The sequence below is a fragment of the Camelus dromedarius genome, chromosome 12 (assembly GCF_036321535.1).
Source record: "Camelus dromedarius isolate mCamDro1 chromosome 12, mCamDro1.pat, whole genome shotgun sequence".
NCBI lineage: Eukaryota > Metazoa > Chordata > Mammalia > Artiodactyla > Camelidae > Camelus > Camelus dromedarius.
In genome coordinates this window covers 10621639-10644855 of record NC_087447.1, presented here as the reverse complement: position 1 = coordinate 10644855, position 23217 = coordinate 10621639, and the positions used below count along the sequence as shown (strand labels likewise).

The 23217-nt window shown below is 48.0% G+C and overlaps 2 protein-coding genes and 1 long non-coding RNA gene across 5 annotated transcripts in view; 2 read left to right on the top strand and 1 right to left on the bottom strand.

The window, feature by feature from the left end:
• Positions 1 to 13244, top strand: part of STX3 (syntaxin 3) — a 52880-nt gene extending 39636 nt beyond the window's left edge. For 2 of the 3 annotated variants that reach the window (XM_064492304.1, XM_031459528.2), the window contains exons 3-11: positions 763 to 862; positions 1428 to 1502; positions 2621 to 2688; positions 4340 to 4448; positions 5302 to 5375; positions 5489 to 5623; positions 7368 to 7478; positions 8973 to 9086; positions 11369 to 13244. In XM_064492304.1, coding sequence (XP_064348374.1) covers positions 763 to 862; positions 1428 to 1502; positions 2621 to 2688; positions 4340 to 4448; positions 5302 to 5375; positions 5489 to 5623; positions 7368 to 7478; positions 8973 to 9056 — 756 coding nt within the window. In that variant the 3' untranslated portion in view covers positions 9057 to 9086; positions 11369 to 13244. The remainder of the gene's footprint in view (positions 1 to 762; positions 863 to 1427; positions 1503 to 2620; positions 2689 to 4339; positions 4449 to 5301; positions 5376 to 5488; positions 5624 to 7367; positions 7479 to 8972; positions 9087 to 11368) is intronic. The other variant, XM_031459529.2, reaches the window with a different exon arrangement.
• Positions 13245 to 16283: 3039 nt separating this feature from the next.
• Positions 16284 to 20158, bottom strand: MRPL16 (mitochondrial ribosomal protein L16). Its single transcript, XM_010987007.3, has 4 exons — positions 19976 to 20158; positions 19581 to 19646; positions 17764 to 17912; positions 16284 to 16958 (listed from the first exon to the last, which is right to left on the bottom strand). Exons 1-4 carry the CDS (start codon positions 20028 to 20030, stop codon positions 16473 to 16475), a joined length of 756 nt encoding a protein of 251 aa, XP_010985309.1. The 5' UTR covers positions 20031 to 20158; the 3' UTR covers positions 16284 to 16472.
• Positions 20159 to 20162: 4 nt separating this feature from the next.
• Positions 20163 to 23217, top strand: part of LOC116155293 (uncharacterized) — a 44228-nt gene continuing 41173 nt past the window's right edge. The window contains exons 1-2 of the long non-coding RNA XR_010383334.1: positions 20163 to 20388; positions 20598 to 20721. This is a non-coding gene — a long non-coding RNA (uncharacterized LOC116155293). The remainder of the gene's footprint in view (positions 20389 to 20597; positions 20722 to 23217) is intronic.

Genomic DNA, 23217 nt, shown 5'->3' with positions numbered 1-23217 from the left:
AGCCACGGCGGAACTTTCCATGTCCCCGCAGCAGCGTCCTGGGAGGGTGTTCCACCTGGGAACGAGCGGCGCCGGGAAGTGCTTCCTGATACGCACCCCGTGCAGTCAGGAACCTTAGAAATGGGCAGAAACAGCCCATGGCTCGAGCTCCTGGGTCTTGAGCATCTGAGGCAGTCAGCTCGTTAGAGGCATTTCCCCAGATCGTGTGTCCAGGAGAAGCTCAGGCTTCTCCCGAGATGGTCATTACTTACACTACCTTTTCTCTCTTCTTCTCTTCCTCTTTCTTCATTTTATGTTTCTCCCTTTGTTTCTCACTCTCTAGGTTTGTTCTCTCCCTTTCACCTCTTTTCTTTCCTTCTTTCCTTTTCCCTCTCTCCCATCCTCACTCTCTGCTGTTCCCCTTTCAGAGGAGCTGAAAGTCTGCCTGATAAAGGTTTTTGGACCCTTCCCTCTGATTATTCCTCATGGGTTTTCCCGACTCTGCCTGATTGTGGCCAGAATTGTCCCATCCAAGGTGAACAGATGGCTTCCTCTCAGGGAGCAAAGAGGATGGATCTTCAATGACTGCTCTGTTGACATTAGTCTGTCTGACTGTGGATGGAAAGGGTACTCCCTGGGCTGACTGGTCCTCAGAAAGCTTTTCTAGTCCCCAGCATCTTCCGCAGATCCAGAAGGTGGACAGGGCGCTCTGCTGATTTTTCATCTCAGTCATGGATCTATTCTCTCTCTTCGTGACAAAGGCTGTTGTCTTTCTAACTCTAGATTGAGGAAACTCGACTCAACATTGACAAGATCTCAGAGCACGTGGAGGAAGCTAAGAAGCTCTACAGTATCATTCTGTCTGCACCCATTCCAGAGCCAAGTGAGTATTTACTGAGAAGCAAATTGCCCAACAGTGACCCTTGGCCACTGGAGCCGAGCCTTGGTTTCCTCCCTCTGTGAACAGTAGGGGAAGGGATGTATTATCTTCCGTGCCATTTCAGCTCCCATCCTCCTCCCTCTCTGAGCTCACACTGCCCCACCGCTGATGGCTCTTCTCTTCCTGGTCCCACCTGACCCTTTTAGCCAAACTTCCCTCTAGTTCCTTGCTCTCATGACTGACAATGACTCTCACTGCTTCTCACATACCTCATCTTGGTTCCCCCGCTGCACTTGTGCTGTTTCCTCTGCCTGAAATGTTTTCCCAGTCCTCCCCACACCCTTTTTATTTCCACAAGGTATTTTCATGCTGTAGGTCTGGGATGGGGTGCCTAGAAAAAATGCCTTTTCAAAACAAGCTCTGTGTGATTCTAATGACGGACGTCTGGGGAGCCCACCAGGATATGCACTGCTCTGGGCAGTGGGTGCCGGAGGAAGCGCCCCACCCACTCTGTTGACTGTTGTAGCTGACTAAGCCATCTGTCTTCCGTGATTCTTTGTGTACCCAGAAACCAAGGATGACCTGGAGCAGCTCACAACTGAGATCAAGAAAAGAGCCAACAATGTCCGGAACAAACTGAAAAGTAAGAAGGGAACACGGAGAATGGGAAGCCCCCCCCCCCGCCCGGGAAGCCCCCGGCCCCCCCATCTCACTTCCACGGGGTCCCACCTTCTGGACTGAAACTCTTCCCGCTGGGAGTGACACCACTCGTGGCATCTGGGCTTATGGTCTGAGCAGTGTTCCCAGAATGAACTATGAGAGCCCCAGAAATTTTACCTGCCCTTGAGTCATGACTGTGGTTGAGAGAGTCTGGACTTGAAGTTGGGAGATGGGAATGAAAGTGTGCTGTCAGCTACTGAACACTTGTGTGACTGACTTTTCTCTTCCGGGTCCCGTTTCCCCAGCACCTATGTACATTTGAACTGTGATGTGAGAGATACGTGGATGCCAGCTGGGTTCTTCAGTCTACAGACATTTCTTGGGGGCCGGGGGTATATCTCCCTCCTGTTACTCCCACCCCGCAGTTTAGGGCATTGTTCAGTGAAGCCACTGTCACAGAGTCCGTTCCTCTGGGGGCCCAGAGGGTTTCTCAGTTCCATGGCCCTGGTCTGCACTCTTGCCCCACTGTATTTGCTATTGGTCAGAGAGTGAAAGCAGTGTTGCTCAGCCTCATTTATCACTTCTTCCCCCAAGACAGACTGTACTGCCTGTCTTCACGGGGGTGGAGCTGGAGGTCATTAGTGGCAGCCTCCAATCAGAGCAGTGATCGTGTGCCCGCTACAGAACCAAGCACTCCTTGTGTGTTCTCATGTCATTTTCACGTCGCTTTTGTGAGGGGGGCACCGAGATTTATTCTGTTTTACAGACGAGAAGATGGGAACACTAAGAGAGGTTAAGTGGCTTTTCCAAGGTTACATAGCTAGTAAGTGGCAGGGCAAGGATTTGAGCCCGAGTCTGTTGGCGACAGAGACTCATGCTGTTACCCCTGTGCTGAGATGTGTTTGGGGAGACCTGTGTCCAGTTCTGAGTGGTGTGTGAGTCCTGAGGCTCATGTGTGAGCTGATCTTCTGAGACTGGGTCTGCCTGCCGTTACGTCTCCTGGGCCAGGTGTGTGAGCATGAGATGAGGTCGAGCTGAACAGCCTGTGTCTTGGAGGAGAGGAGCTGGTGTGTAGCTAGAATCACCTTCTCTCCTCTCCAGGCATGGAGAGGCATATTGAAGAAGATGAGGTCCGGTCGTCAGCAGACCTTCGGATTCGGAAATCCCAGGTGAGATTTCCCTGGTCCAACAACCGTCTAGCCCCGTCTTTACATTTCTTTGTTTTTCTTAGCTGTGGAGTCTTTTAAATTTTTTTAAAGATGTTTATTGAAATATCGTTGATTTATAATATTGTTAGTTTTAGGTGTACAGCAAAGTGATTTGGTTATCTACATACTATATATATATTTCTTAAGACTTTTTTCCATTATAGGTTATTACAAGATACTGAATATAGTTCCCTGTGCTATACAGTAAACCATTGTTGTTCATCTATTTAATATATAGTAGTGTGTATCTGTTAATCCCATACTCCTAAGTTTTTCCTCCCCAACCCCTTGCCCCTTTGGTAATCATAAATTTCTTTTCTATGTCTGTGAATCTGTTTCTGTTTTTGTAAATAAGTTGATTGTATTTTTTTTTTAGATTCCACATATAAGTGATATAATATTTGCCTTTCTCTGTCTAACTTACTTCATTTAGTATGATAATCTCTAGGTCCATCGTGTTGCTGCAAATGGCAATATTTCATTCTTTTTAATGGCTGAGTAATAGTCGTGTGTGTGTGTGTGTGTGTGTGTGTGTGTGTGTCTTTATCCAGTCATCTGTTGATGGACATTTAGGTTGCTTCCATGTCTTGGCTATTGTAAATAGTGCTGCTGTGAACATTGGGGTGCATGTATCTTTTTTGAATTAGAATTTTCATCTTTTCCACCTGGAAAAATGCCTAGGAGTGGGACTGTTGAATCATATGGTAGCTCTACTTTTAGTTTTTTAAGGAACCTCCATACTGTTTTGCACAGTAGCTGCACCGATTTACATTCCTACCAATAGTGTAGGAGGGTTCCCCTTTCTAGTTATAGAGTTAAAAACAAGACAAAAAAACCCTCAACTTATTTGGAACTCAGTTTGAGAACAGGTAGGGGGTGCAGCGCAGGTTGAAGCAGGGAACAGGGGCCGAGCCCAGCTCTGGGGGCCCCTCTTTCACTCGTTCCTCTAAGGAAGCCCCTGAGGCTCCCCGAGCACAGGTTAGGGTTTAGTGTGCCTCCCTGGTTCACAGGTGAGGAAACTGAAGTCTCTCCAGTGGTTGTTGGTCCTTAGTTCTCCAGTTTGGAGTCAGGCTGTTTGGTGGGCATCAAAGATATGATCCTTGTCCTTGAAGAACTGGCACGATGTTTAGGTGGCACAAGGAAACTATGACATAAAACCAACAGGAGAGCAGCAAAGGAAGACGTGATCCGATGCACATGCTCTTAGCACCTGGAGATGTCAGGAAGAGAAAAGGAATATATGACTGAAATATTTATGCTGTACACCAGAAATTGACACGACATTGTAAACCAACCTCAGTTTAAAAAATAGAAAAGAAAGCAGGACCTTTGAGATTCAGAGAGTTCTCCTTGGGCCTCACAATTACTGTATGGGTTCAGAAGGACAGGTAAACAGATGCTGAAAACGTGCTTTGGAAAGGTCAGCAGACATTCTCAGTGGTCCGGAAAACCAAAAAGTTAGGAAACCAAGAGGTTGAGTCTTGTGCCGGGTCTTCTGGCTCCAGGCCTGACGCCGGGGACGAGGCTCTGTGGGGTGGGGGTTCTACAAGAATTAGGACCTTCGCCTCCCTCCCCGCCGGGGGGCTTTCAGCGTTTGACCTTGTCCCCGCAGCACTCCGTCCTCTCCCGGAAGTTCGTGGAGGTGATGACCAAATACAACGAGGCGCAGGTGGACTTCCGTGAACGCAGCAAAGGGCGGATCCAGCGGCAGCTCGAAATCAGTGGGTGTTTGAAGTCGGGCGTGGCCCCGCCCCCTTTCCTGCCACGTGCTGGCCCCGCCCAAGCTGGGAGGCCTGGGGAGGAGCAGGGGCGGCCCCTTCGGTGGCTTCTGCCTTGTGTTTTGAGCCCAAGCCGAGGACCAGCGAGCCTCACAGCCCTGGCGCATCCTTAGACTGAAAGGCAGCACTGCTGATCGGGCCCAAGTCATTCTGCTGCTGTTGGAGCCAGAGTTCCCTCCCCCGTGGAGGGAAACACTTGCTCCACAGATGCCCTCCTCAGGACTCATGCCATCTTTGGCTGTCTGTCTGATAGCAAAGAACATTTATGAAATCAAAGGTGCGGTGCTGGTTGCCGGGAGAAATAAAGATGTTAATAAAGCTACGCCCTTTATGAATTAGTAACACGGAGTGCCGGGCGCTGCGGGGCGCAATATGCTTTGAGCGCAGGGACCACGTGAGCCAGGATGCAGTCAGAGCAAAGCACGTGTGTTCCGGAGTGGCAGGCTGTCCAGGGCCTGGGAACAGGGGGAGGACTAAATGGACGGAGGGAGGGCTCACCCAGGAAACCGGCTCCTTGTCCAGAGGACCTTGGACTCTGTGACTGAGCGAAGGGGGCCAGTAAACATTCTGAGCCTGGAAGGAATGTAATCTGACTTGTGCTTCAGGAAGGTGATCACTGATAATGTTAAGGATGGATTGGATTAGGGGAGAAGTCTGGAGAAAGGCGAGTCTGGAGGCTGCTGGGGGAGTGGTGGAGAGGCTGTGGTTTTGTAGTGAAGTGACCTTGTTCCTCATTTTCAGGGAACTTTTGAAATGATGTGCTTATATTTGAGGCTCTCCTTCTTTTGTTCTAAAGCCGGCAAAAAAACAACAGATGAGGAGCTGGAGGAGATGCTGGAGAGTGGAAACCCTGCCATCTTCACCTCGGGGGTGAGTGATGGACGTGGAGGTCGGGGGCTCAGGGAACCCCACGGGGGTGTGTGTGAGGGCTGTAGGGGGCACAGTGGCTGATGGTCAGTCTCTATGTGGTCTTCTGTACGTAGATCATCGACTCTCAGATTTCCAAGCAAGCCCTCAGCGAGATCGAGGGGCGGCACAAAGACATCGTGAGGCTGGAGAGCAGCATCAAGGAGCTTCACGACATGTTCATGGACATCGCCATGCTGGTGGAGAACCAGGTAACGGCAGTGGGCACCAGCGCGAGCGGGCGGTGAGGAAGCCTAGGTTCTCCTGAGAAGGGGGCAGGGGGCCACTGGACAGCCTAGTGGGGTGGGAGAAACACTGGGAACTTGCCTAGTGGAGTAACAGAATGCTAGTAGCCCAGGGAAACGGATGCTTTCCCTTAAGTGCTGACACTTCGGGCCATCTCAGCCTCGTCATTTGTGCCTGTTACTTTGGCCCAGAAGTTATTTCTAATTAATATGGGGTTGGATGTGCCCTGTCAAGTACCTGGTTCCCTCCAGCCTCAGGATCCCTGTCTTTTTTTTTTTTTAATTAAAGATATAGGTTCTTAGTGATGATGCCTTAAAACAGTATCTTGATAGGAACCATTACACTGGTGACAATGAGAACACTGGATCTTTTCCCCAGTTCACAGTGGAAAGTTAGGATTAACAGAGGTTTTTGTGTTTTTCCATTTTTGTTTTTTCTTCTGTGTGTTTTTCCAAAGAAACTTGACACTCTTTTTTTGGTAAGGAATAAGAGCAGACAACAAAACAAAGGAACCACAAAATAATATTTAAAGAAAAACCTGAAACACTCATGGTGCTTAGCTTCGCAGCCTTTTCTGTCCCGGGTAAACTTGCTCAGGGATGGAAGGCTCCATCACCTGCATATGGTGTTAGTGTCCCCTGGTCACATGGCTCCTGGTTCTTCTGATACAGTTAAGTATACCAGGGGGATGTGCCACTATTACCACGAACTCCCAGGGGCTCTGCCACCTGGAAAGGACCGAAAACTGCTTCCTTTGTAGAAGGAAACCTAACTGAGGCCCGAGCATGGCTTGACTGGTTTTGACATTGGTTCCCTGCTCAGGGATCAGGCACCTTTCCTTCACTCCATTCTGGTCTTTGAGACCACGTCTCCTGTCCCTCCATCCTCCTTCTTCTTTTTTCTCCCCACACTGCCTTCCCGAGGAACTGGCTTGAGAGTCAAGTTATGGTAAGTGTCTGTCTGTCTCTGGCTAGAGAGTTCCGTAAAGTGATGGCTCGGGTTGAAGAAGGTCTGGGTGGGTGAGGGGAATTCCCATCCTCAGATGCCCAGACAGTAATTGGAGAGACCACATTTCCAGCCAGGAAGTAATAGCTGGGAGATGGCTGGGAATCCTACTGAGACCACTGGGTCATAGCCAAGTAGCTTGGGTAAAACAATGTCCATCCCTTCTGGGGTCTGGGAAGATCTTAGAGAAAGTGTCTGTTCCCAGCCTGGGCTGTTTATTGAGCACCTGCTGTGTGCCGGGCACTATTCTAAGGTAGTGAACAAACTCAGTTCAGGCGGGATGAACTTGATTCAGCTCTGAATGACCAGGAAGAGGCCAGCATCCTGGTCATGCCCAAAGAGCACAAGACAATTATTTTGGCTTCTCTCCTCGCATTCTTAATTGAAAAAAAAGAAGTGGTGGTGGCATTCTTCAGAAAATACCAGGCCTCTAGACAAGGTGCTCCCGGTGCCCAGTGCAGTGCCCCTTATGGGAACGTAATTGAGTGAATGTTTCTGGAATAAGCGACAGCCACGCAGGCCTGGGGGACCGTAGGTAATCGCGCGGAAGGTGGGAAAGTGCGCCCCACGCAAGGCTGTGCGTGAACGTTTCCACGTGCTCCTCTCGGCACTGAGGACAATAGGAAAGAGAAGCCCTTGCTCACAGTAGCTCGGGACTGTCCTGGGCTGGGTTCCTCGGGTGTGACGGGTGCCTGTTCTCTACAGGGTGAGATGATAGATAACATAGAGTTGAACGTCATGCACACGGTGGATCACGTGGAGAAGGCTCGGGATGAAACCAAAAGAGCCCTGAAGTACCAGGGCCAGGCCCGAAAGGTGAGGCTCTCCCGCCGCCCTCGGAGGAGAGCGCCCATCGCGCGCTGTCTCTCGCTCTTTCTCTCTTCCCGCGCCCCATCTCTGTCTCTGCTGCCACCACCTCCTGCATCCGGGGAAAGGGAGCCATGATTGACCGTATTGAGAACAACATGGACCAGTCCGTGGGCTTCGTGGAGCGGGCCGTGGCAGATACCAAAAAGGCCGTCAAGTATCAGAGTGAAGCTCGGAGGGTGAGCCCTTAGTCTCAGCCGGACCGACCTGCCTCTCCTCGCTGTGGTCGTCCCCACCCGTGTCCTCGAGCCCCACCCGTGTCCTCTGCCCTGGCCTCACCCCGGAGCCCCCGTCCACTTTCCCTAGAGAGTAGCTGCCCTGCCTTCCCGTCTGTGCTGCGCATGGATCTGGCCCACGTGCTCTCTGCCCGAGAACCCACGCGTGAAGGCAGCCCTGCGGTGTGGACGCATCATTGCCCAGGGGTTGCTGCTCATCTCCTGGACGGAGCTCAGGGTCCTTTCCGATGTCACACCTGACTCCTCTGCTCTTTAGAAACCTCGTCATTGTCTTCCCCTCCAGTCGCCCAGGCCCCGCCCCCCTTTATTTCTTTTTTTTCTCTAAGGTGAACCCAGCGGTGCTCGGATTGCTATGTAAACATTATCTCCGGTCTCTTGGAGCACCTGTTGTTTCTACTTTACAGATGAAACAGTTGAGAATCAGGTTAAGTCACTGGCTTCAGGCCACTTAGTAGGCATAGGACCCCAGATTCAAATTCAGATTTCAGTCAGGCTCTTTCCATCACACCATCTCTACTGCCCGCCCCTGCCCCCTTGTGCTGGTGCCCCCTTTGCTTGAGGACTTCTGAGCTCCTCTACCCAGCGGCTGTGGTCGTCCACCCTGGTGGTTTGTGCTTTTTTCAGCCTGCTCTTTTCTATTTCTCTTGGGATCTGATAGATTTGTTCTTCAGTTCTTTCTTTTTCTTCCAACTCTGCCTGTGGCGGGTGCAGGTATCCAGGGAGCTGGGGAGTTACTTTATGTGATGAATCTGGGCTGGCTTGCAAGGGGACCGTAATCTTGCTTTCTAACCCATGGTCACTGTGCTGGGTCTGACAGGTGGGGGTGTATTTTGGGGAGGAGATGGGCAGAAATTTGAAAGTAGGATGATGTCAAAAATGTCTCTACACTCCTTGAAAAGGAACAAGCAGTGACTTTATATCTTGGCCCGTCGCTGCTTGGAGACCTGGTGATAGTTGCTCTGTCCATGTGTGTGAGCTGAGAGCTGATGGAAACTCCGTATCTCCACCGCTGGCCTTGCTCGCCCAGAAGTAACTTGAGACACGTAACATGTCCTCATGGAACGTCTTTATGTAGCGGTGTTGGCTTTTTATTTGGAAAGATGCTGCCTGTGTAGAGGCTTTGGAGGGGTGGTTTGGATGACTTCTTAGGGCCGTTTGGTTGTTGGTAATAATGACCTGTTTTTGTTTCTCTTATCCCCCCCTCCAGAAATTGATAATTATCATTGTAGTAGTGGTTGTGTTGCTGGGCATTGTAGCGTTGATTATTGGACTTTCCGTTGGTCTGAAGTAAGGGCGGCCTGCGAGGCCCCTGCGCTGAAATGTAAGTACATGGAAGGTTCTTGGGGACTGGCTTTGGATTGGCTCCTCTTGGGAATCTAGCCTGTGGCTTCACATTCTGCTTCTTGCCCCTGTGGATTCCGTGGACACGCTGGGTTCTCTAGAACTTTCTGTACCGTGCATTCTTTCCTCTCTGTGACATCCTACTCTCGGGTTCTGGCTGCAGTACCAGAGTTGGGTCTGCTGCTTGTTCTTCTCCTTCGGGTTTTGTCCCCACTCCTTGTCCTGTAACATGTTTCCCCACCGCTCCTGCTTTTCTGAGCGCCTCATGTTCACTGCCCTCCCCGGCGAGCACGCTCCTGAGCGGGGGACAGTCAGTGACTGGGATCTGGGGTTGGTCTTAGTTCTGACTGGCTTTCGAGGATGCCGGGCTTTGTCTTCCGTGTCCTTTTCAGTGTAAACGAAGCTTTGAATTGGGCTCTGGGTCAGCAGGGGTTTTGTTTGTGGCTGACTGGTTGCATCTCGAATGGTAGAACAGCTAACGTTTTTGAGTGTGGAGTTGTGCCAGGCAGTTACTAAACACCTTATCCACATATCATTGAATCCTCTCAACACCTGTCATTGTCCCTGTTTTACAGATGAAGACACTCAGGCTTAGAGAGAAGTAACAGGGCCAAGTTTTAACTCACAGCTAATAGTCAGCCTAGCAGAGTTCTTTCTGCGTCTTCTCTTTGCAAAACAAGGTAGCCACTTCTCATTGTCTACAGAGTCTAGAGAACCTTAGAGGACACCGACTTTAAAATTTAGGATAGTAACTTCTTGAAAATCTGGTGAAAAGAATAGAGCTGAGCACTGATTCAGGGTTTCACACGTAGAGCAGTAGCATGACCTAGTTACAGGGACTGTTAAGACTTCCGTGACTTCCTAAGTATTATTTTCCTGAAAAATCATAACATGTATTGTTGGAAAAAAAAAGACCTATAAAACACAGAAAAGGTGAACAGAATTAACTTTTAAAATTATTGCAGATAGCCTTAAGGCATGTTTGCCCACGCAGACATCGTTTCACATCAGTCAGACTTTAGTTTTGTACCCTGTTATAAAATCATACACATCAGTCCACATCACCTACATCTCTTTATAAATCTGATTTTCAAGACAAGATTGTGACTGTACTGTCAATTCTTTAATGTGGCTCCAATATTGGAGGTTTGTTATTACTGTTTTTGCCAGGACTAACAGTATAATTTATATAGTATCTTTCTCATTCCGGTTTTTCCTTTGTTACAAAGTCATAGAAGTTGGGTTATGGAGGTAACAGATATAAAGACCTGATACAGAGCTGATCCTTCACTTTCTTTTGTGCTTCTTCCTTCCTCCTCCTGCCATATGACTAGAGGGTTTGAAAGTCAGATTATTATAACCCTGAACATTCAACTTCTTGAGACATAAGCAGCGGTGAGGGATCGATCTCTCATAGAACATTAAGTGATTGGTTCTTTTTTCCCCGGCATTTGGACTCTCATGCTTGGTGTTTTTTTGGCTTGTAGTGTTTTGTTCCGACCCTTAACTATCCCGTTGGAAAGGATGTTAACGTTAAGAGAAGTTATAATAGTCAATATCTTTTCCATGTCCTTGGATGAATGGTGTCTTCCAAATTCATAGTGCCCCTTACCATTCCTGACTCTAGGAATTCAGAATGGGGGTGACTCACTTTTTAAAATGAGGAGACTGCTTCATGCGTTGTTTTTAGTTGACTTACCTCGTCTCCAAGACGCTCAGTGCTGGGCCCTGGTGGGTCGCTTACCACAGTGTCTTCCTTATTCCCTAATGAAGTCCAGAGTAACGGGCATGTCGGCCTGGACTCCTCTCTCCCCCCGTGTGACCTGAGGGAGAGAGCTCTCTGAACAGGAGGGAAGGGAGCCAGCCTACGTTTGTGCTCCCCAGTTGTGCACCAGCGACCGCTCTAGCGTAACATCCTCATCATCCACGTTGTCACTGGAGAAGCTCAAAAGCTCAACAAAATGAGCAACTTGCCCAGAACCCGCATAGCTCACAAGTCAGAGCAGCTGTGCCGTGACCCCACCAAGAGAACAGGTGTTTTCCACCAGTGATTGTGCCCCCTCAACGAGTCCTTCCCCTGTGAAGGGCTGTCAAAGACCCAGGGATTTTCCTAATTTTTCCCCCCTCTTGTAACAGGGCTTTCTGTTTCTGGCACAGTGGGATAGTTCATTCCAGGTCCTGTCGTGGGTGTGCCTGCTGGGTTCCTCAGGCTCTATGTTGACTTTCTGCAGTTACTTCTGATCTTTCCTCTCCGCCTTCTAGGTGTGCGGCTGATTCACTGTCGCTCTTCACCGTCACCCTGAGCAGTGACCAGCTTCTCCTCCCCCTGCCTCTTGTAGAACCCGATTCTGCTCCAGCCTGGCATGGCCACCCTTGTCTTCAGATGGGAACGGAGCGGGAATGGCCTTCCTGAGAGAGAGTGGGACCCGTTCCTTTGTTTCCTTGTAACCATCCTTGGACCTGACCCAGCACACAGTCTAGCCCTGGAGGAATCCAGTCTGCCTGCTGCGACCCTGAGTCCTCCTCTGAACCTTCTCCCAGACTGTATGAACCAACCCAGCCTCTCCTTCTCCCCGCTGATGTGTCAAATTATGCCTTGCACTTGGAAAGCCCGTCTGAGACCTTCCCAAGGTGCTGTTTCTACCTCATGGAGTAGTCTTCTCCCCCAAATTGCAAATTTTTAATTTTCATTTTTCAGGGGAGCACCTTTAACAAAGCAAAGGGATTCTTCCAAGTTTGGCAGCAGTAAGGCTTGGCTCTGAGTCTCCTCCCGGCAGGATCCCTGTCCTGAAAATCGGAGGGACTGACCGATGCTGTTTTGCTCTTTGGAGCTGACCTGTCTGAAATTCAGCCTTAAATTAAGCTCTTAGTGTGTACAGCTGGATGGCCAACTTTGATCTGTCTGTGTTGTATTCCCTCATGTTTATTCAGGGGGGCGCCACCATGATATCATCATCTGTCTGAGGCTACAATGGGAAAGCCTGAGGCTGCGGGATATGGTTTCCATGTCTCAGCCTTGGGAACTCGCTGTTTACCATTAGAGTGATGCTTTGCGAAGCCGCTGCCTTGAGGCTAAAAATAACCAGGCACTTAAAATTAGGCCAGGGACAAGGTGCTTGAGTCTCAGGCTCTGGACGTGTTTCAGACTGGTGCGATTATGAGTATTCAGTCATTGCGTGTGTTCCAAGGGAATGCTTATAATCGTGTGTGTGAGGTGTATGGACATATAGGCATGTGTCTCTCAGGAAGGAGGAACCTGGAAGTAGAGGATATTATAACCTCAAAAAACATAACTTGAGCTGTGCTAAAAATGACGTAAGAGACATTTGCTTACCTGCAAGCGAATCCTAGTAGAAACGTGACCTCCCCATGTCACCTAGAGACCCGCTGTTTACTGCACAAGCGCTGGGAGAATCCTGGGTGGGTGGGGTGAGGACTAGGTTGATCCCCATTGGGTTTTTCTGCTTAGCAGACAGAACGTGTGACCAGCTGGGCGCCTCTCCCACCTGCTGCCCGGGCTGGGCTTGTCTGGAGCGCATCCCGCAGCCATTTGATCTCATTCACGTGACCTTTGGGATGTCTTGGCTTCAGGACTGAGTCAGCTGGGGGAGGCCAAGGACTGCTCAGTAGCTCTTCCTGCTGCCAGATTACTGAACTCGGCCGATTTTGTTGCCCCCAGTTCTTGCCATGCAGGAGACAGCAGCCAGGAAGTTTTCAAGTGTAGTGACTGTGTGGAGCCAGTGGTGAGCCCCTTTGATTCTGCTGCTCTCTGCCTCCTGATTGATATTTCATCTCTGACTCACATGCTTTCTAGGATAGGGTGAGGGTGAGCACCCTAGTCCATGCACAGCCCATCGGCTTCCTTTGCAAAGGCCACTGACTCTCAGCCACTGCCAGCACTCGGACAGAGCCAAGGGCACCCCCTCTTGCCCACGGCTATGATGTCGGACACAGGCCTGGCTCCAGCAGTGAGGGCAGACAAGCTCCAATCACAGACCTTTGCTCTCCGGAGATGGAGGCCTGGCTTCTAGATTGGAATACAAGTGAAGGTTTTTTTTGTTGTTTGTATTTTTTTAAATGTAAACTTGATTATTTTATTGCTAATTTAAAAATAAATGACTTTATATTGATCGTGAAACAGTTCTGGCTCTATTTCCCTGTGACACAGTGATTGGCTGCCACCCTGCGGTGGGTTTTGTTTAGGTTTTGGAAAGGGGTTACATTTTTTTAACCATGCGTTTAGATCAGAGGGATCAAAAATTCTGATTTTTGAAGGTGGTTTAACTCTCAAAGAATGCAGTGTGACTGTGTCTGAGTTTTAGATTTCAAGGGCTGGCCCCCAAAGACTTTGGCTTACTCACTGAGAATACCCGGACCCCGAGGGAGATGGGGGTCAGTCTGATGTGAAGCTATCTGGAAGGCGAAACGGCGTACCAAACGTCCTGAGATTGCTGTCGGTCTGATGTTTGATTCTCTCACCGAGAAATGAACTTCTGTTAGCATTCTGGGTTCTAGAAGCCAGATCCATCTCCTGTTCCCATCACACCCTCGTCCATGTCCAGACCCAGCTCTGTCTCCCTCCCTTTGGGACACTCTGCAGTGATGTCGTTTCTCACCTGCTTTTTCTCTCCTTGTCTGGATGAGCAGAAGAAGATCATGATCATGATCTGCTGTGTTATCCTTGCCATCATCTTAGCTTCCACTATTGGGGGCATATTTGCCTGAAAAAACGAAAGGTGAGCCATCTGTGGGGAGGGTCGGGCCCGTTTCCACGCCCTGAGGACTCTTGCGTCCCGAGGGTAGTGTTTGTCACTTGGTGCCCTCATCTGGGTGGGTTGTGCTGCGATTGATAAAGGTTGGGGAAAAGCAAGCAAAGAGGTGTTTCACAGAGAGAAGAATGAGTGAAGACTGAGTCGGTAGTAGGTAGGTGGGGAGACGGAAGGTGGAGACCTGTCCCATAACTAGGTCTGGTGGCAGAAGGAGTTTTTCAGAAAGCTTTGTGTAAGGGTGTCAATTTCCTGCAGCAAAACCTGGGGCTTGTCACGTGGGGAGCGGCTGAAGGAGAAAGTTAGTTATTGCCTTAGAAGCACCCTGAACTCTTTGGAAGAGGGCCACGGTGAACCCGAGTAAATCGTTTCTTCCCTTACGAGGCGAGGACACGTTTCTGCAGCCCTGTGAGCGGCCCCTCTCCCCCTGTAGAAGGGCGTGGTGGTCCTGGCCGCCAGCATTTTGCTGAATAATCTGTGACTCTCTCCGTTTGTGTCACCCTTCAGCCCTCGCAGGTGGATCCTCAGCTGGCACTTGTACCCTCCTCCCACTTCTGGTGCCATCGCCTCTCCACTGCAGACTGCTCAACAGCTTCTCTTCTTTCCGCTCTGAAACCTCTTATGACACAGGACACCAGCCATCTACCAACTCAGTTACGCAAAGGGAGCTTTGTGAAACCCGGACTTGGGTGCAGGTGGGGGTGAAGGAACAGGGGTACAGCGCTCTGGCTGGTTGGGAAGATGGTTGGAGGAGGAGGCGGCAGGGCAGAGGAAGCTTTACAGGTTCCTGTTTAGGAAACACACAAGCCCACACTGCCATCACGGCTGGGAGGAGACAGGGACTGGAGCACCCGCGGTTTCTCGGGCCCAGGTCAGGGTCAAGGTCAGGGCACTCGTTCCTTCCTCTTGCAGTTCTAGGTCTCCTCTGACCAGCCCGACATCTCCTTCTTCGTTCAGGGTCCACGCCTCTATGGTAGATGTCTAAGGTGGGCACCATGCTGTCTCCCTCACTGCTGTGTCCCGGGTGCTCAGCGCAGCGCCTGCCACTTACCGCCGCTCAACTATCTGCTCACTTAATTATTTGTAATTAAGCTCTGATTTCTGCTATGGATGAGTCCTTGGATTTGACTCTTAAACCTTTAAAGGCGTCAGTGGGAAATGGTTTGTTAGTGTCAGAGGCCGTGTAAAAATGCCTGGGAAGGGGTTGATCCACCCATACAAAAATACAACAGGCCCCCTAAACCACAACATACACTTCCAAGTCCTTTTTCTGTGGGAGCTAATGATAACAGAGTTCTGTCAACAGCCTCTTACTCTGCGAAGATGGCCAGACCCAGGATTGTGGCTCAATAACAAAATGTGGCCCCAAAACAAAAGAATGTTTTATGCCGTGATTGAATGAATGCCCCAGTCAGTAGCGTCCATGCTCCGTGAGCCCTAACAAGAGGTCACAGTGGTAGGTCAGAAGGTGAAACAAGGCTGTCACGCGTCACTTCTTGCCGATTCACGTTGCCAGCTGAAACTGCCTTTGTTGGCCAGCAACGTGTGCACAAGAAACTGTTCCTAACTGTCCCCAAGGCTCAAATGTGTTCTAATTCAATTCAGTGGTTATTCATATTACAAGAGGTTCACTAGAAATATATTAAAAAGCACAGTATACAGTTCTTGAGGGCCGCATAACTGCTCAGGATAAACTTGTCCTTTTGAAAGTAAGCTACTTCCTTTGCTGGAAATCTTACTTTTTAAGAAAGTGGGATTTTTAAAAAGACATTTTAGTCAGTGTGCTGTTTTCTACCCACTTTCAAAGCAAATGTTTAATATTTCTATCAATCTGTACTTCCTTTAGTTTAAATACAGGATAGAAACCATTGCTGGCTAGCTCTGAAAAACAGACTAATTTTGTGAAAGGAAGACAGAGAGCTGGAACCACAGGGATTTGAATCACGCAGGGTCCTTGTTCATTCAGCAATTACTAAGAGTGTCATGTGGCGTGCTGCACCGGGCTAGGACCTGCAGGGACGCAAAGACGAGTCAAAAACAACCCCTCCGCAGAGGGTTTCAGGCCTAGGAAAGATCAATTTCAGCTTTGTTTTTATCAGTTCCTTTCGCTAAAAGGCAAGGAAGCGCATGTTTCTTGCCATGTTGTCCAACACCCCCCCTTCCAGGATTAAGAGAAGAGAAGATGGGTAGCTGGGCATAAATAAATATCCAGTAAATCAGTTAACCTCTGTACTGTTGTTTTTTTTTCTTTGCTTTTCCAAAAACATTAGTAAGTCTGACTTGTGTAAGAGGTGGGAGATGCAAACGTCTGCTTCAGCCTTGAAGACATCTTACAGCAGGGGAGAGCCAGAGCTCCCAACAGTCAGGCAGGCCTGATTCTTACTGAAGGGAGTGAGGGACCAAAGAGAAGCTACATCCTGAGGCGATGCTCATTTATTTATTATATAAATATAATTCACTTAAGAAAAAAATCAACACATAGTATAAGGTGATATTTTTCAGAAAACCCGTATGCTTCTCCATGGTTGCGACATGGGAGCTACCCAAAGACTGCAGGGACTGGCCCTGGGGAGGAAAGACGAAGACGCCTCACGTCCGGGCTACACGCGTTCGGGCATGTAGAACTTGCCCCAGTACCGCCCCTTGTGGGTCAGGTCGTAAGCGCTCAGCACTCTCCGTATCCCCAGCATGTTGGCCGTGGCGACGCGCTCGAAGGTCCAGGGGTTCTGGTTGTTCCGTTCCCGTTCCTCTTGATCCTTCCGCATCTTCTCCAGAGTCTCACGGCTCACGGCCTTCGCTGAGAAGGGCAGCTTGTGGGCGACCTGGTCGAGGAAGCCTTGCACCTCCTGGAATTCGCAGCGGCCACCCACCTCTACTATGAGGCGGCCCGCCTTCACGGGAGTCACGTAGTGATCGATGGCGCCTTTGCCGCCCCCCATGCGCTGCCCCATACCCTTGCGGGTGATGGGCTTGAAGGGGGCTGGCACTCGCCACAAGGCAAACATGTTCTTGGGGTCCATGCCGCGGTTGACTGTCAGGCGTATCATTTCAAAATGGCCCCAGTGGAGGTACCCACCGCCCAGTGCCTGAAAGTAAATGGAAAAATTAGAAACACGGGGATGTACACATCCTGGTGGGCTCTATTCTTTCATAGCAACTGAGGCCTCGGTGATACACATGACATTGAAAATACAAGTTCTAATAAGTACCATGGAGGAAAAGCCTCGCGTACAGTAATAAATGGGACAAGGGGTGGACCCGCTTCGCTGGAAGACCTCTCTGAGGAGGAAGGTAGGGGCTAGCCAAGACGGAAGAGGTGAGTGTTCCAGGCGGAGGAGCGGCATACGCGAAGGCCTTGGCGCAGCAAATGGCTTGATGAGTCTGAGAAGAAGCCAGTGTGGCTGCAGTGGAGGGAGAGGAATGGGGGACAGGCTGTGGTTCTGAGAGGTCGGCAGGGGCTAATCATGCAGGCTGTGAGATGAGGGCTTGAAAACGTTCCTCTGGCTGCCTGATGGGAAAGAAAAAGTAGTCCATAGCCCCTTGTGTCATGACTGACATCAAGTCTTTGTAGGAGCTATCTGCTGAGTGAGGAAGTATGTGTTCCACATACTGAATCTGGATAGTTTTATTTTGACCGGAGGCTTGAGAAGACCTCATGGTCTGCTTATGGGAGACATTAGGTAGCCTTTTTCTTCTCTTGCTTTTACATTATTTTCACTCCGCAGAAAACAAAAGCCATTTATGACTCCAAATGCTTACTGGGTACTGCACATCAGTTTGAAGAGCAGCTGGTGGCAGTCTTAGTAAAACCCGTGGAGGAAGAGCCTAGAATTAACCCAAGGAGTCTATTTTGTTAGTCCCTGGCTTTCATCTGCTGGACGCTGAACTCACCAAGATCGCAAAATTGCCTTCTGTGAACTCGGTGGCTTCGGTGGAAGGTCCCCGTATGTCACTCAAGTTCTTACGTTCTCTTCTCACTTTTGGCACAAGTGGGACCCTTTCAACAAATCTAAGCTTGGGCTTTTCAGGAATGGAAACATCTAAAAGGAGCACAGACAACCAAGAGTAAGTCCAACTATGCACCTCAAAGGGTTCATTTTCTTCCTAGAAATATTTTTCATAATCAGGTCAAAGTCTCAAAGTTACTACTCAAAAATTCCAAATGTACATTAGGTTTATAGGGTGGATACTTTCATTGACACTGGAAGTTTCTGGCTGTGACAGTAGCTGATGCAAATGTTTCTGAATCTTAGCAAAGTTTTAACCTTCAAGCCAAAATGCTTTTATGAAATGCCTACTCTGTGCTTAACACTACAAAAGGGGCTGTTAGGGAAGACAGTGAGATATGACTGTCACAAAATAACACTAGGTAACATGTTTCTGGTGAAATGTCTCCTAAGTGCTGGAACTGAGCTGGATGCCTTACGCGCATTATCTCACTTAATCTTTAAAACAACTTTTTGCCTGGGTATTTCTTTTTGGGCTTCCTTTTAAAAATGTTCAAACGTTTAAAAGTTTAACATCCATGTATCACAGGGTCCAATAAAAAAATGTGAATTATCACAAAACGAACCCATAAACACACCCACATAACTATCATCCAGACCGAGAAACAGGACATTAGGCAGGCAGTATTTTTAATCTGCATTTTATAGAAGAAGAACTGCAGGCCTAGAGACATTTTATAATTCGGTCTGGGCCATCAAGTTGAAACAGCAAAGACAGACAGTATGACACTTAAGAGAAGACACCACACTGCCTCTCCGGATGTTAATAGGGTTAGTGGAAAGAATTATATATTACACACGAAAATATATTGTACATGAAAATATTTAATGCCACATTCTTGTTGGGAGCTTACAACCCAGTACTCCTCTGATCAATGCTCTTTCCTTTAAATATTCAGGGGCTTTTCATTCTGAGACTTGCCCATATCCTGCAATGTGCAACAGCTTGCTGTGTGAGAGTAGGCTACAAATGCTCCATCTTTATCTAATCGGACATTTTGGGGAAAAAATTATCTTAAGTCATTTAAATATTTTTGATAGTGAAACAAGCATGACTCTATGATGGAGTCAAATATAAAACAGGAGACTTTAAGGGTTACAGAAACCGCCTCCCCCTCCCCATTTCTATATGTAGCTACAGAGAAACCTAGTAATGTTTTCTCTTGCCTTCAAGTCTGTATGGACCCCAGAGCATGAAGCAGTTTCACAATTAAGTGCAGAAGATAAGCCCTCGGAGGTCCAGCCGCACCTCCCCCTTTTGAGATTTCCAATATATTAAAAAAGGAAATGGTGAATTAGATTCCCCAAACTGTAGCTTGCTTTAAACGTTTATATCTAACAAATTAATGCTTTTCACGTAATACTGTTAAATGACTGTGTATCTGTAACCTCATTTGGAGAAAACATCAAAAGTCTAAATTTGAGGTGGGCTGTGGGCCACACACCAGTGGTAGGGTATAGGGGAGATATTCCATTACACGTTTGCTCCTTAAAATCAGGGGCCTTTTGGGGTCTCTTGTTCTTTGATTTTTCTCTAGCGTTTAGAACACTGCTTGGCATATAGTATGCCCTCAATATATATTTATTGAATGAGTGAATGGGGACCGGGGGCACAAAAACACTCCTACTTTTCAACTGCCCTCTGCTGGGCTTCATCACTGAAAAGGCTTACAAATACGAAAACAGCAGGTAAGCTCTCACCTTCAAAAGTTGGCACCGGGAGCAGCGTCTTTAGGCCAGCACTGGCGGGCGGGGCTGCCCAACAATCTACAAAGACAGATAAGTTAAACGATGAAGGCGACAAGGCCAGGGCCTGGTACGCTGTGGGCCAAGGACGCTCCTGACCGAGGTGTCTTGTGGGCTTGGGACGCGGGTTGCAGGGGCTCACAGGCTCTGGCCCTCCAAAGAGACCAGCTGGGGGCTCTGGGCGCCGACCCGCACAATGCAGGAGCGCTGTGACCCTTCTGCACGAATCTTACAGCGGGAGGGGCGGCAGCAAAGCGCAGCCCCCCGCCGCGATGCTTCAGCAACCGTCTGCAGATGGGGGCTGGGGAGGGAAGCAGGCGAGGCCTGGAGGGCCCAAGGGGACTCCTGACCTGACAAGGGTGCTCGCAGGAGGGGCGCGCCGGCGCGAGCCAGCAGCCGCCACATGGTCACGCGCGTGCGGCCGCGCGGGGCTCCCTACGGCGACCGCAGCGGACACCTCGACCCGGGAAGGGAGCGAGCGCTGCGTGCCGGAACCACCCCGAAACCGGCTTCAGCAGCCGCTCGGTCAGGCCGGAAATTGCGTTTGCGCCGGTCCACCCCGCAGAGCGTCCGGGTGGGAGCGCAGGAAACTGGAGCCTCGGGGCCTGGGTTCCGGCCTGGTGCCTACGCGTCACGCCCGGTAGCCCCTTCGGCGGTCGAGGGGTCTCGGTCCAATATGGGGTCTTTCCAGACATGAGAGAGGCAGGGCGAGGAGTTTTCTCTGCGGAATACCACTCTGAGAAAGCCTGAGTTCACATGACAAGTTAGTTTCTTACTATTCACTACATTAAGCTGCTTCTCTACCCTCCCACTCCCCAACCCCGCCAAGACGTTAGGGAAATAGGACCGACTTATCATTGCCGTAACATTTACTGGGTGCTTGCAGTGTGTCAGGCGTTGAGTACCTCATCAGTGGGTTTAGTCCTCCCAACAAATTCGTGCAATAACTAAGTCATTACACCCGCTTTCCAGGTTCCATCCCGAGGGCCACACAGCAGGAAAACAGTACAACAGAATTTGAGCGCAGCCTGTGTGATTCCAGAGGCCCCAGTGAATGGACAACATCGTAAGCGATCTCAAGTTAAAATGAAAAAAGGTATACTTATTCTGGGGGAATGTTGGGCAGCTCGTTTTTGATGGGCCTTTTTAATATTTTAGACTGAGAGAGGATCTTTTCCCAAGATTCTAGGACACAAATGGGCTTACCAATTGAGGCCGATGTCTGTTGTACTTAAATCATGCTAAATCATGCTGAATCCGTGCGTGGTCTTTCCCCAAGGATTAATTTCCTAAATGGCAACAAATAAAACCTGCTCGCAAAGCTACTGGGAGAACTCTCCCTGTCCACAGTTTCACGTGCCTCTTGATTAGTTGCGCACTGAATCACTATCAGAAGAGTTAGCGGATTTTATTGCAGCCAATCATTTCTGTACCAAGAGCAGTTCTAAAGTTAAACTGCCCCCACCCCGTCAGACTGTGTCAGATTCTTGGCTCTTCTGTGCTCCCTACTCCCCGCCATCAAAAGTGAGAGATTCAAATGTGCTCAGGCATTTAAAAACCTCAAGATGAATATTGTATACTACTGTTTTGGAAGGAGAATAAAACTGCAGTATAATCACTCTTTGATTGGTCTCTAAGTCTTTTGGTGCCCTAAAACTTCTACCTCATTGTTGATTGTAAAAGAACTAAAAATTAGACCAGAGTTTTACATTTAAGTAGTAACTACAATGTCTATTTTTCTGTGTAAGAGTTGTGTTAAGTACAATGGAGGATACAAATATAAAAAACCAGTGATTCCATTCTTAATGAATTTAAATTTATGTAGGGACAATATTTGAGAATACAAATAACTAACGCTGAGATATAAGAAGTATAAATAAAGGGTTTGGAAAAATCGAAGGATGGACCTGAGGTCTTCCCTGATCATGGAAAATGATTTTCCCCTCCTTCAGTTTCTCACAGCTCTTTCTTTACATGTATCTTCTGATAATTCAGTGGTAGCTATTTGTAGGAAACTGAAGTTCAGGGATTAAATAATTTGCTACATGGCTAGTATGGTGCAAAGTTGGGATAAGAACATTGATGGACTTTTATTGGCATGAGTTTGCTAAAATCTCCTAAAAGCTTGTCTTCAGATTTTCCTGAGGACTTTGTTAAAAATGTAAATAGCTGATTTTCACTTACTAAGTAACTCTAAAGGTGGGGTTTTCAGGAATTCTATTGTGAACTATCTCCACCAGTGATTCTAATGCCTACTCAAGTTTGGGAATCAGTGCTCTATGAGTACTTTGAAAATTTAAAAAGTAGAGCACAGGTACGAGGCATTGTTTCTGGATTATCCAGGCTTCTGTCTACTGGGATATTTATATTTTTTCCTCATCTGTATAAAAATTATCTAGCACCTCAGTTTTTAATCTTCTTATTTTAAAATGAAGAGATAACAGAAAACTGTAGCCCAGTCCCAGTTCTAGTTGTTGACTAAATGGCACATACACACACACGTGTGTGTGTGCATGCACGCACTCTCATTTTAATAAAAAGAATGGATTTTTACGTATCAGATTCTAACCATAATATCAAAATGCAATAAATGACTAAAGATTTTCCTCACTTCAGGAATCCCACAGAAACTTCTCGAGGGGCTAGTTAATGTTAGCTTCTTTATCAATTTAGCTTTCAGATGTGTAGAGCTCTTGTAAGAGAGCAGTAGTACCGTCTTTTTTTGCCACAATGGAAAACAATGTACGTTATATACGTTTGTACCGATAACTCCATAATGAAATATTGGAGTCATCTGCTGTTTACAAAGGGCTTTCATCTACACATAGATTATCTTATTAGAATCCTATTTTGTAGATGAGAGTGGTGGAAACAAGGCATAGAGAAGTCTTCATTCTTTCCACAAATGTCTATTGAGCATCTACCTTTTTGCCATAAGAAAAACTCATGTGTCTGCACATAATCCAGATCTTTATTTTTATTCTTTTTAACTGATGTATAGTTGATTTACATTGTTTTGTTAGTTTCTGGTGTACAGCATAGTGATTCAGATATATATTTCTTTCTGTCTGTCTGTCTGTCTCTCTATCTATCTATCTTTCCTTTTCATGTTCTTTTTCATTATAGGCTATTACAAGATATTGAATATAGTTCCCTGTGCTATACAGTAGGACCTTGTTGTTTATCTATTTTATATTTAGTAGTTAGTATCTGCAAATCCTGAACCCCCAATTTACTCCCCCCCCCATATTCCAGAGCTTTAAAGCTAAACTAGAGTCAGTCCCAACTTAGAGAGTTACTAAAGTTTCACAAGAGAGCTATGCCCAGCATTTCACATGATGTAAGTCAACAGGCACGAGGAATGGATCAACTCCTAATTGTTTGACCAAGAAGAGGGAACAATGCCAGCTGTTGCTCATGCTTTTGTCTTGGCATTCACAGACTAGACCCCTGGTATCCATATGAATGGTTTCACTATAATAAATGATTACCAACTGTGGCTTAGTCAAGTTATTGACAAGTCTATTATTATAGACCACGCTGTAATAAACATCATTATACATACCGTTTTGGTACTGTTTCGATATTTCTT